This window comes from Eschrichtius robustus, chromosome 5, assembly GCF_028021215.1.
Source record: "Eschrichtius robustus isolate mEscRob2 chromosome 5, mEscRob2.pri, whole genome shotgun sequence".
Classification (NCBI taxonomy): Eukaryota; Metazoa; Chordata; class Mammalia; order Artiodactyla; family Eschrichtiidae; genus Eschrichtius; species Eschrichtius robustus.
This window is the reverse complement of record NC_090828.1, coordinates 136,757,878-136,771,277: the sequence shown is the minus strand read 5'-3', so window position 1 is coordinate 136,771,277 and position 13,400 is coordinate 136,757,878. Positions and strand designations below refer to the sequence as shown.

Below are 13,400 nucleotides of genomic sequence, written 5' to 3'. Positions count from 1 at the left end.
GTCCATTTCTGGTGCACGGCCCCCAGCACACGTGCTTCTCGGTGTTCACAATTACGGAAAGCATTTCTCTCTCAACAGGCAGACGATCCAAGAAATCATCCACATTTTACACTTAATCAACCAGCAAATTACAGTTAATCAGAATCTGCTAAGACACGTTCGCAGAAAGAACAACTGCAAACCACACTAGCTTCAAGATATCAGCTACTTAGGAATAGGTGCCTTTTCCAAGCTTATTCTGCAGATATAAGGCTGCACGGTAGTATCAATTCATCTTTCTGAATTCCCTGTTTATTCATAGGTTGCTACTTTGCATGGCCATTTCTAGAGAGTCTTTGTCTGTTGCCAAGAAGTAATGCGCGACGTTCAGTCGGGTTAATAGACCAGGCTGCTCAGTTCTGCCTGCCTTCCCCCCCCCCCCACCCCGCCCCCCGACGGTGTCATGTGGGCCGTCTCCAATTATGAGCTGCACTCCACTGCCCCGCTAGAAATATCTGCCTTCGGGTAGAGTGAGGCTTTTGTTTTGTTTGTTTGTTTAACACTTTTCTCAGAATAGATTCCCTAAATGGTTTTATGTCACCAGGTCACTTTAATGGCTCTCCTCTAGCTTACCAAGAACGCGCTTCATCACAGGAAGGAGGAGTAGTACCTGGCCCTCCTCCCCAACTTCGGCGTTTGGTTTGTCTTCACAGAGTACCTTCTGCTGGGTTAGGGGGCTGCTCACAGACTTGGATGAAGTGGTAATTTCCTGGGGAGGGCACTAGGTAATCTCCTGGCCTGGCATCCAAGTATGCAGAGCCAGGCTCCTGACTCCGAGGGGCGCCCCTCGACCTTGACCTCCCTGGAGGCGGGGCTGCGTGCACTGGGAGTCCCCAGCGCCCCGGGAGGGAGTCGGTGCCCAGAAACATCCGTCTGCGGAATTAAAGCGCGAAGGTGACCCCCTTTCCTGCCCGGGGCCGCAGCGGGGACTCCGGGCTTGGGGGCCAGCGGGGAGGGAGGTGGTCTCAGCACCGCCGCTCTCTCCCCCGTCCTCCCACCCCCTGCGTGTGTTCGCGTTCCAGGGCGGCCCGGGACAGCGGAGGGGGAGCGCCGGGTGGGGCGCCCCGGCGGGGCGAGGGGGCTCGTTCGCGTTTGTTATAACTTCCCTCCCTTTTAAAGGAAAGCTATGCCCGGAATCCGGGAGGTGGCGGGCGAAGCCGGCGGGGAGGACGTGACCCGCGCCCGCCGCAGGCCGAGCTCGCGTGTCCCCCGAGACAAGGCGGCGCGGGTGGCGCGGCGCCCCCTCCCCGCGCTCCAGCGTTGGGCTCCCAGCGCCTCGCCCGCCCCCGCCCACACCTCGTGGGCGGGGCGCCCCCCCCCCCGCCCCCGGCTCTCCGGCCGCGGCCCCCACCTCCCGCTCGGCGGGCTGGGCTGGGCTGGGCTGGGCTGCGCGGCGGGCGGAGCGGCTCCCGGCCTTTTTTGGGCGTCTCCTCGCTCCGCGCGGACCTGCGGGCGGGCGCTCGGCGGGCGACGGCGGCGGCGGCGGCTCTGGGGGTCCCGAGGCGGCCCCGGTTCGGCGCGCTCGGCCACCATGACGGGAAGGTAACTGCCCCCGGGCGGAGGGCGCCGCTGGCCAGGGAGGGGGGCTGCGCGACAGGACCCCCGCCCGCCCGGAGCCCTTCCCGCACGCCGGCCTCGCGCGGCCCCTCCACCTCGGCCGCTCCCGGGCGGCAGCGCCGGTCAGGTCAGCGGCCCCTGCCCGGCGCGTCCCGCCCTCCCGCCGACCCCGGGCAGCGGCAGGTGAAGGGCCTGACCCGCACGACGGGGCCATTAGCCCCGCCCCCTCCGGAGGACCAGGGCTCGGGGCTCAGAGGGGCCGGGGACTTGCTCAAGGTCACAGCCAACTAAAGGGCAAGGCGTCAAAACCCAGGCTGTCGGCTTCTTCCAGCTTCCCCGTGTGATCTGTGAGGCCTCACCTCTGGAGCCTCTGTTCCCTCTTCTGTAAGCCAGGAATGGTAAAAATGGTAAAAGGTCTGACTGGGGGCCTGGCCAGAACTGCCCCCAAACATAGGCTGCACGGGGATGGGCTGGGGGCAGGAAACTCCCCCAGGCCTGGCCCAGGTTCTGCTCTCATACCCCTTGTGGCCATTTCACAGATGGGGTGACTGAGGCCACAGAGCCCGAGTGACTCACCAGGCCAGTCACATGTCCACCAGTTTCTGGCCGGTGTTGGCCTCTGCGGCCCTTTCTGGAACGTGGCTGGGTACAAGTGCATGACTCACGGCTGGGTGGGAGGGGCTGGTCTCTGAGGTCCGGGCGCCCCCTTCCAGCCAATCCCTGGGAGGAGGATGCTCTTCTTCACCACCCCTTGACTTGGGCGGAAGGGTGGAGGGGACCCCGTGGCTTTGCTGGGGAAAGGGGCTTGGAGAGGCAGTGCCCAGGAATGGGGAGCGGCCACTCGGGACAGGGTGGTGGACCCAAACCTAGGTGATGTGCAGGGCGGTCACCCAGCCTGCAGGGGCACATTGATCGCTGTTAAGGCTGTGGCCCCGAGTCTTAGGGCAGCCCCAGGAACCAGCACGGGTCCTGTCACCTGGGGAGTCCTGTGCTTCATATGCGATTTGCTGCCCACTTCGCAGACCTCCTGTCCCGACCCAAGTCTGTGGACAAAGCCAGCCCCCAGTGCTCACCCCTCCTGCTGCGCTCGTGTCCTCCGGTCCCTCGCAGGGCGCCCCTGCCGGCTGCCTCGCTCCGCACCCTCAGAGCTTCCGAGGGAAAGAAGGGGGGAGAGAACAGGGACAGAATCAGGAGCAGCGACGGATGGATGGGTGGTGGGGTGGGGGTGGGACGCGTGGCAGGTGGTTCTCCAGGCGCAGAAGAGATCGTAGGGCAGAGCCGCAGGGTGCCAGCTTCTGTAGCAGCTTCTGCCCAGATGCCCTGGGTGGGCGTTGAGGCAGAAACCCAGACGCACCTCTGTTCCCTCAGCAGGAGTCCTCTCAACCCTGAGTCCCGGGGGTCTTCCAGGAAGAGGGGGGCCGTCGGGTCAGCCAGACGCAGCCCGGCAGGAGAAGCTGGGAAGGCAGGCGGTGGAGGGGGGGTGGAGCAGAGGCCAGCCTGCCCCAGCTGCTGCCTGGCTCCAGCGGGCTCCCTGAGCCTGAAAGATGCTGGTCGTCAAGTGACTCGGACCAGAGTGAGCCTTGGAAAACACTGAGTCGGGTTTTTCCTTGTGAAAGTAAAGCTGCTCATCTTAGAGAGTTAGGAAAAACCCAGAAACAAAAAAGGTAACAGAAACATTAGAAGAAAGAAAGAAAACACCGGCAGTTCCACTCCTCAGAAATGCCCTCAGGAACATTTTGGTGGCTTTCTTCTTTTCTTGTGGTGTATTCATTCTCCTGCTCATTTGTTTTTCACAAGCTGTGAGTGGTCTCCACCCTCCTTTGAAGTTTGCCTACCACATGCGGCGTCATGCCAGGGCTGGCTAGCCTCCCCTCCCCACACAGGCATAGGGGCCAGGCTGGCAGAGCAATGGACATTCTACCCAATCTTTGGGGTGGGCGAGGTTTTTCCTGTCCCAGAAGCTGTGAAGTTTCATTTTCATGCCACCATGCCCTCCGCACGTCCACTGCCCCCACGAGATGCCAGGGCAGTTCTCACACCTGGATGCTGGTTCTCCCCACATCATCCCTTGCTGCCCAGACCAGGCTGACCTTTGGAAATGACCCTGTCCTTGTACACCTCATGCACCTTCTGGGGCTCTCCCTGCCAACGGCGTAAAGTCCCAGCCCTCCATGGGACTGGAGCAGATGAGACCAGAGGGAGGGCAGTGGGGAGCCACTGAAGTGACCTGGAGTGATGTGCATGACCAGGCACTTTGGAAATACTCCTCTGGGGCTGCTGAGGAAGAGGTGGGGAAGGAGACTGGCCAGGAGGCAAGCAACGAGAGAGCCTCTCCTTGGGAGCCACGGGACTCGAGAAGACTAGACGGACTCAGGGGACCTGGGGGGTGGAGTCTGGACCCCGGGCGGATCCAGGAAGAGGATGCCCAGTTTGTGGTGGCAGGTGTGGGAGTGGACACAGAGCTAGTTTGGGCCATGAAGCATTCGAAGAGCTGTGGTGAGTCTAGGGGGAAACCCTGAGACTGGATATGAGCGCCTGCAGCCAGGAGAGGGCTGAGCTAGGACGGAAGACTGAATGAGGCCTGGAACGTGGGCGTGGTTGCTTAGGGAGCAGCTGTGCTGTGGGAAGAGGCTCAGCCCCAGCTGCAGCCCTGGGGACTCTGGACCTTGAAAACACCGCATCTTTGTCCCAGCTGAAGGGGCCTTTGGCATCACCGGTTTTCAAGCCCGGGTGGGTTACGTCCCCTCCCCAGGGACCTGGCCTGGCAGCAGCTCTCTTCCAGAGGGAGCCTGGGACCTGGTGCTCGCAGCAGTGTGACTCAGTGGCTTGGCCTGCCCACCAGGTCCCACCCACCACATGACCGGCATCCGCAGAGGCTGCCAGATCCCAGCCGGGTCCCACGCTCGGTACGGTGCAGAGTGGGGCTGCTAGAGCTCTGTCCTCACACCTACCAGCCTCCCCCGACCCCGATGGTGCTCCCAGCTGTTCCCCACCCTCCTCAGGAATATGGCCAGTGACCCCTCAGTAGAGCAACCTGCCGGGGTGCAGCTAGGGTGGCAGCCAGAGCCCTCAGGACAGCACATGGGACTGTGATGGAGTCAAGGGTTTAAGCAAAGTGGGAAGCGGGTGACACGGGATGTGCAGCGGAGGCCTGAGCCCCAGGCTGGGCCCCGCCCATGGCCCCTCACCCCCTCCCTTTTCCTCTGCTTCTAGTGTAGACTCCCCTCTCCGGCTGGCCTGACCTGTAGCGTGTGCCCAGTTCCGTACTATAACAACACCTCTACCTGGGCTCACTTCAGGCTACCCATGTGATGTGAACCCGTTCACGAAATTCCTGAAAACTGAGCAGTGTGCAGTGTGAGCTGGCACAGGATGACCCGGGCACACCGCTGGGGAGAGGGACCAGGCGTTCCCTGCGCAGCGGCTGGCCCGCCTCTGCAGCGACACGGCTGCTCCCTGCTCCCACCTACCACGTGCAGATTCTCACTTAAACCTTCCTGGGGGCTTCATTTCTAGGTGGGGAGCGGGGCAGAGGGAGGTACCTGAACTGTCCTCCTTGTGCTGTTTATTCAGATCTTCTGAATTTCTGATGATGTCTATTTACTTGAATTTCCTGTGAGGCAAGAAGGTTGGAATACACCGTTCATCATCTCAGGCATGCCAAAGGATCTGGGCGAGTCGTCTTCAGCCCCCCAGTGAGGTTGGCTCTGGCGGAGAGGCTGTTTGTGGTGGTGTCGCTGGCTCCCCTGGGGGTGGCACTAACCACTCAGCCAGAGAGGCGGCGCCATCTCATGCCTTGCTGGCGGCTGCTCTGGCCCTTGTCTCTGCCCTAGTAAGTGACATAGTTGCATTCATCACTACGTGTGTGCTGCTTAAACATTTGAGAGAGGAATCCCATGCCATGAAATTCACTGTTTCAGAGTGTACAGGTCAGTGGCTTTTAGTACATTCACCAGGTTATGCAACCGTCACTACTAATTCTAGAACATTTTCATCACTCCCAAAAGAAACCCATTTGCAGCCAATTTCCCCCCTCCCCCAGCCCTTGGCAATTCCTAGTCTGCTTTCCCGTCTCTACTGATTTGCCTGTTCTGGACGTTTCATATAGATGGAACCATACATTATGTCACCTTTTTTTTTTTTTTGCCTGGCTTCTTTCATTTAGCATCATGTTTTCAAGGTTCATTTATGTTGTCATATGAATCAGTACTTTGTTCCTTTTTTTAGCCAAATATTCCCTTATATGGATATACCACATTTTGTCTATATGTTCATCTGTGGTGGACATTTGAATTGTTTCCACTTTTGGCTCTTATGAATAATGCTGCTGTGAACATCCCTATATATATTTTCTGCTTTCTGGAGCATATACCTAGGAGTGGAATTGCTGAGTCACATAGTAACTCTATGTTAAACTTTTTGAGGAATTGCCAAGCTGTTTTCTAAGTAACAGCACAATTTTTACATTCCCGCCAGGAATGTGTGAGGGTTCCAGTTCTCCACGTCCTAATTAATACATCATTATCTGCATTAGTAGGTGTAAAGTGGTATCATATTATAGTTTTGACTTTTATTTCCCTAGTGACTTGTGATGTTGGACACCTTTTCAGGTGCTTATTGGCCACTTGTATATCTTCTTTGGAGAAATGTCTACTCAAATTCTGTACCCATTTAAAAATTGGATTCTTTTTATTGTTGGGTTGTAAGAGTTCTTTTTGTATTCTGGATATTAGACACTTGTCAGATATATGATTTGCAAATACTTTCTGCTGTGGATTGTCTTTTAACTTTCCTGAGTGTTCTTCAATGCACAAAAGTTTTAAATTTTGATGAAGTCCTATTTACCTATTTATTTTTGATTGCTTGAGTTTTTGGTTTCATATCTAGGAAACTGTTACCTAATCAATGGAGATTTATACCTATGTTTTTTCCTAGGAGTTCTTTAGTGCTAACTCTAATATTTCAGTTTTCAATCCATTATGAGTCAGTTTTTATTTATTTTTTATTTTTATTTTTTATGAGTCAGTTTGTATATATGACCTGAAGTAGAGGTTTAAAATCATTCTTTTTCATGTGGTCATTAAGTGGTTCTAGCATCATTTATTGACAAGACTATTCTTTCCTCAGTGAATTGTCTTGGCAGGCTTGTCAAAAATCAATTGATCCTGGATGTATGGGATTATTTCTGAATTCTCAATCCGATTCCACTGATGTACATGTTTATCCTTATGCCAGTACCATACTGTTTTGATTACTGTAACTCTGTAGTAAGTTATGAAATTGGGAAATGTGAGTCCTCTGACTTTGTTCTTTTTCAAGTTGTTTTGAACAACTATTCTGAGTCCCTTGCATTTATTTCCATATGAATTTTAGGATTAGCTTGCCCATTTCTGTAAAAAAGGCAGTTGGAATTTTGATACGGATTGTGTTGAATCCATAGGTCATTTGGGGGGAAAGGTATTGCCATCTTAACAATGTTAGCTTTTCTAATCCATGAACATGGGATGTCTTTCCATTTATTTAGGTCTTCTTTTATTTCTTTCAACAATGTTGCATAGTTATCAGTGTATAAGGCTTACACTTCTTTGGTTAAATTTATTTCTAAGTATTTTTTTCTTATTTATTTATTTATTTTGGCTGCATTGGGCCTTCATTGCTGCGCACGGGCTTTCTCTAGTTGCAGCAAGCGGGGGCTACTCTTCATTGCGGTGCACGGGCTTCTCATTGTTGTGGCTTCTCTTGTTGCAGAGCACGGGCTCTAGGCGCACGGGCTTCAGTAGTTGTGGTTCACGGGCTCTAGAGCACAGACTCAGTAGTTGTGTGCATGGGCTTAGTTGTTCCACGCATGTGGGATCTTCCTGGCCCAGGGCTCGAACCTGTGTCCCCTGCATTGGCAGGCAGATTCTTAACCACTGTGCCACCAGGGAAGCCCCGAATTTTTTCTTTTTGATGCTATTAAAAATGGAATTGTTTTATTAATTTTATATTCAGATTGCTCATTGCTAGTGATTTTTTGTATATTGTTCTTTTATCCTGCAACCTTGGTGAATTAATTTACTAGCTGTAATAGGTTTGTGTGTGTGTGTGTGTGTGTGTGTCAGGGGGGAGTTCTTTAGGGTTTTCTATATATAAGAAAATGTGATGCACAATTAGAGATAGTTTTACTCCTTCTTTCCAATCTGGATGCCTTTCATTTCCTTTTCCTGCCTAGTTGTCTTTGCTAGAACCTCCAGTGCAATGTTGAAAAGAAATGAGAAGGCTGGATATCTTGTCTTGTTCTTGACCTTAGAGGGAAACCTTTCAGTCTTTTACAACTAAGTATGATGTTAGCTGTGGTTTTTTTGCAGTTTGAAGAAATTCCCTTCTATTCCTAGATCCTTGAGTTTTTTTTGTTTTGTTTTGTTTTAATCATGAAAGGTGTTGGATTTTGTTAAGTGTGTTTTCTGCATTCACTGAGATGATCATGTGGTGTTTTCCCTTTATTCTATTGATATGATGTATCAATTTTGTAATGTTAAAACAACCTTATCTTCCTGAAATAAATCCCATTTGGTCATGTTGTTTAATACTTTTTATAGGCTTCTAGATTCAGTTTTGTTGAGGACATCTGTATTCATAAGGGATATCGATCTGTAGTTTTCTTGTGATGTCATTGTCTGGTGTTGGTATTAGGGCAATACTGGCCTCACTGAGTTAAGGTGTTCCCTCTTGGTTGATTTTTGGGAAGATTTTTGTGAAGGACTGGTGTTAATTCTACTTAAACATTTGATGACATTCACTAATAAAACCATCTGGTCCTGGGGTCCTCTTTGTGGCAAGTATTTTTTTCTTTTCCTTTTTTTAAAACTTACTAACCTATTCCCTGTACTTGTTACTGGTCTATTTGGATTTTCTGTTTCTTCTTGAGTCAGTTTGGGTAATTTATATCTTTCTAGGAATTTGCCCATTTCAACTAGGTTATTTAATTTGTTGGCATATGATTGTTCATAGTATTTCCTTACAATCCTTTAAATTTCTCTAAGTTCAGTCCCTTGTTTCATTCTGATTTTTAGTCATTTGAATGTTCTCTTTTTTTGTTGGTCAGACTAGATAAAGATTTGTTAAGTTTTGTTGATCTTATCAATGAACCAACTTTTGGTTTCATAGATTTTCTCTATTTCTTTCTAGTTTCTGTCTGATTTATTTCTGCTCTAATCTTTATTATTTCCTCCTTTTGCTTACTTTGAGTTTAGTTTACTCATCTGTTTCTAGTTCCTTAAAGTGGGAGGTTAGCTTATTGATTTGAGATTTTTTTACTGTAGATATTTACAGTTATAAATTGAGTACCACTTGAGCTTCATCCAATAAATTTTGGTCTGTTGTGTTTTCATTTCATTCATTCCAAAGTATTTCCTAAATTCCCTTGTGTTTTCTTCTTTGATTCATTGGTTCTTTAGGAGTGTGTCATTTAATTTCCACATACTTGTGAATTTACTAACTTTCCTTTTATGATTGATTTTAATTTTATTCTGCTGTGGTCTGAGAATATGCTTCCTATGATCTCAATCATTTTAAATTTATTGAGGCTTGTTTTATGTCCTAATATATGGTCTGTCCTGGAGAATGTTCCATGTGCACTTAAGAAGAATGTATATTCTGCTATTGTTGGGTGGAGTGTTCTATAGATGTCTTTTAGGCCTAGTTGGCTTATAGTGTTGTTTATGTCTTCTATATCCTTGCTTAGCTTCTATATAATGGTCTATCCATTATTGACAGTGGAGTATTGAAGTCTCTAGCTATTATTTTTAAGTTATCTATTTTTCCTCTCAGTTCTGTCAGTTTTTGCTTCAGGTATTTTGGGACTTTGTTGTTAGGTGCCTATGTTTATACTTGTTATTTCTTCTTTATGGATTAACTCTTTTATCATCATAAAATGTCCTTCTTTGCTCTTGTAACAATTTTTGCCTTAAAGTCTATTTTGTCTGATAGTATAGCCACTCCAGTTCTCTTTTGTTTGCTGTTTGAATGGTCTATCTTTTCCATTCTTTTATTTTCAGCTTTTTGTGTTTTTGAATCTAAAGTGAATCTCTTGTAGAAAGCATATAATTGGATCACATTTAAAATATCCATTTAAAAAAATTCAAAAAACTTTTAATTGGAAAGTTTAATCCATTTATATGTAATGTAATTACTGATAACTGGGGTTTACATCTGCCACTTTCCTATTTTTTCTTATTTGTCTTATGTCTTTTTTGTTTCTTAATTCCTACACCATTGCCTTCTTTTGTGTTAAATTATTTCATTACGCAGTCATCTTTAAACCAGATTGGAAAAAAAGGTTTACAAACAAAAAATACATTTATACTGTCTTTTATATTTATCTTATGGTTACCTTTACTGCTCTTAGTTTCTGTTTTGTTTTTAAATAATTTAACAGTTTCTTCTCTTTTTTTTCCTATTTATTTAGTTATTTTTTCCTGTGTTGGGACTTCGTTGCTCCGTGCGGGCTTTCTCTAGTTGCGGTGAGCAGGGGCTACTCTTCGTTGCAGTGCTCAGGCTTCTCATTGCAGTGGCTTCTCTTGTTGCGGAGCATGGGCTCTAGGCATGCGGGCTTCAGTAGTTGTGGCCCACGGGCTCAGTAGTTGTGGCTCACAGGCTCTAGAGCACCGGCTCAGTTGTTGTGGAGGACAGGCTTAGTTGCTCCGAGGCATGTGGGATCTTCCCGGACGAGGGATTGAATTTGTGTCCCTGCCATGCTGGCAGGCGGATTCCTAACTGCCACTGCACCACCAGGGAAGTCCCTGCTCTTAATTTCTTCATGTGGATTCGAATTATTGTCTAGTGTCCTTTCATTTCATCCTGAAGGACTCTCTTTAGTATTTCTTTTCAACTCTAGGATTTGTTTTTGGTCCCATTTTATAATTTCTCTCTCTTTATTGATATTCTCCATTTGGTGAGACATTTTCATACTTTTCTTTAGTTTTTTAGACCTGGCTTCCTTTAGTTCTTTGAACGTATTTATATTAGCTGATTTGAGGCCTGTCTAGTAAGTCTAACATCTGGGCTTCCTCAGGGACAGTTTCTGTTGATTGCTCTTTTTTTTTTTTATGTGTCTAGGTCATTTTTTTTGTTGTTTCTTTGTGTGTATCATAATTTTTGCTGAGAACAGGACTTTTCAAATAAAATAATGTGGCAGCTCTGGAAACCAGATTCTCCCTACTCCCCAGGGTTTGTTGTTGCTGCTTATTGTTTGTTTAGTGATTTTTCTGAACCGATTCTGTAAAGTCTGTATCTCTGTCATTTGTGGCCACTGAAGTCTCTGCCTGGTTAGTTTAGTAGTCAGCTAATGATTAGACAGAGATTTTCTTGAATGTCTGAAACCAGTAAGTCTCCCAGCCTTTACTGAAGGCTCTGAGTGTATGTTGGGGCACAGTTTCAACATCCAACCAGGCATTTTACAACTCCGCCTTAGTCTTCACTTCCTGATTGTACAGAGCCCAAAAGGTCCATCATAAGTGAGAGCTTAGGACCTTCTAAGGACTTTCCTGAGCATGCACATAGCCCTGGGCATTCACATGGCCTTCTAGATTCCCAGGAATATGTGGGTTCTTTTCGAAGCCCCTAAGGACATCTCATTGCTTGGTGTTTCCTTTTAAGCTTTTGATTAGTCAATTGCCCAACTGTTACCCTTTGCCTGTGACAATGGCAGCTATGATAGTAATACATAGGTAGTTGTGATAGTAAAATACACTTGGAAAACTCACCCCAGGAGAGGCTTTGAGCACTGGGTAAGTGTGAGTGAGGTCACATAAAAACCAGCCTTTCAAGCGGGATCTTCCAGGGAAGACCAGGTCATTCTCCTTTGGGAATGAAGCTCTGAAAGAGTTTCAGCCCTGTTCTGCTCCCTCATTACTGGGAATGCAGCCAGTTACTTTTCTAGGCAGCTATGAAGTTAGGAAGTGGGGATTAAGGACTAGGATAAATTAAAACACCATAAAGGTGTTCTTACCAAGATTCAGCTTTTATAACCCCCTCCCAGTTGGTTATATTTTTAATTTATCTATTGTTATTGAGGTATAATTGACATACAACATTATGTTAGTTTTTTTTAGTTTTTTATTTATTTATGGCTGTGCTGGGTCTTCATTTCTGTGCGAGGGCTTTCTCCAGTTGTGGCAAGCGGGGGCCACTCTTCATCGCGGTGCGCGGGGCTCTCACTATCGCGGCCTCACTTATTGTGGAGCACAGGCTCCAGACGTGCAGGCTCAGTAACTGTGGCTCACGGGCCCAGTTGCTCCGCGGCATGTGGGATCCTCCCAGACCAGGGCTCGAACCCGTGTCCCCTGCATTGGCAGGCAGATTCTCAGCCACTGCGCCACCAGGGAAGCCCCTATGTTAGTTTTAGCTGTACAACATAATGATCTGATATTTGTATATATTGTGAAATGATCACCACAATAAGTCTAGTTAACATTTAGTTAACTAGACACCATAGTTATAAAAAATTTTTTTTCCTTGTGATGAGGACTTTTAAGATTTATTCTCTTAGCAACTTTCAAATATGAAATACAGTATTACTAACTATAGTCATCATGCTGTACATTACATCCCCATGACTTATTTGTCTTATAAAAGGAAGTTTGTATCCTTTGACCCCCTTCACCCATTTCACCCATCCCCCACCCCCCCACCTCTGGCAACCATCAATCTATTCTCTGTATCTGACCTAGGCTTTTTGTTTTGTTTTGTTTTTAAAATTCCAAGTATAAATGTGACCACACAGTATTTGTCTTTCTCTGTCTGACTTATTTCACTTAGCATAATATCCTCAAGTTTCATCCATATTTTCTCAAATGGCAAGATTTCATTCTTTTTTTATGGCTGAATAGTATTCCCTTGCATTTATATACCACATCTTCTTTATCCATTCATCCATTGATGGACACTTAGGTTGTTTCCATATTTTGGCTATTGTAAATAATGCTGCAATGAACATAGAGGTGTGTATATCTTTTCAAATTAGTGTTTTTGTTTTCTTCAGATAAATACCCAGAAGTGGAATTGCTGGATCATATGGTAGTTCTATTTTTAAGTTTTTGAGGAACCTCTATACTGTTTTTCATGGTGGCTGCATCAATTTACATTCCCACCAACAGTGCAAGAGGGTTCCTTTTTCTCCACATCCTCACGTACACTTGTTATTTCTTGTCTTTTTGATAATAGCCTTTCTGACAGGTGTGATATCTCCTTGAGGTTTTGACTTGCATTTCCCTGATGATTAGTGATGTTGAGCATATTTTCATGTACCTGTTGGTCATCTGTATGTCTTCTCAGCAGTTTTTCTTGCTCTCTGGGTTACTGTAAGTCTTTGGTTAATTTACAGAGTTCTGAAAAAGGTGATGCTGACATTCTTTGCTAGTTTTTTCATTGCTTTTATGGAAAGACAAACTTTCAGAGGTCCTTATTCTGCCATTTTTGCTGACATCATTCTTACTGTGTTTTTGCAACTGTGTTCTCTGGAGCCAGAATGCTGGCCGGGGATCCCAGTGTGACTGATACCTCCACCCCCACTGGTAAGAGGGGCCTAGGCCCTAGGCCATCGACTTGAAGCTGCTCTAAGAAAACTCTCTACGCTAGCTTTCTTAAGCATTCATCTCTCTACATCAGCAGGTGGGAGGTGGTCCTTCTGCTTGTTGGCTCCAGGCTCAGCTTCTCTCTGCCCTTTAGCCCCTGGGGCCACCTTTAAGAAAATATTTGTTGAATTGATCAGTGCTTGGTACCTTTGGAATTGAGCTGCTTTGACAAACTATACTGCACCCAATGCT

General features: G+C 47.4%; 1 protein-coding gene across 1 annotated transcript in view; it reads left to right on the top strand.

The window, feature by feature from the left end:
- The first annotated feature begins 1,438 nt into the window (after nt 1-1,438).
- LIMS2 (LIM zinc finger domain containing 2) overlaps nt 1,439-13,400 on the top strand; it is a 35,820-nt gene continuing 23,858 nt past the window's right edge. The window contains exon 1 of the mRNA XM_068545307.1: nt 1,439-1,581. Within this exon, the coding sequence (XP_068401408.1) occupies nt 1,571-1,581 (11 nt within the window). The 5' untranslated portion in view covers nt 1,439-1,570. The remainder of the gene's footprint in view (nt 1,582-13,400) is intronic.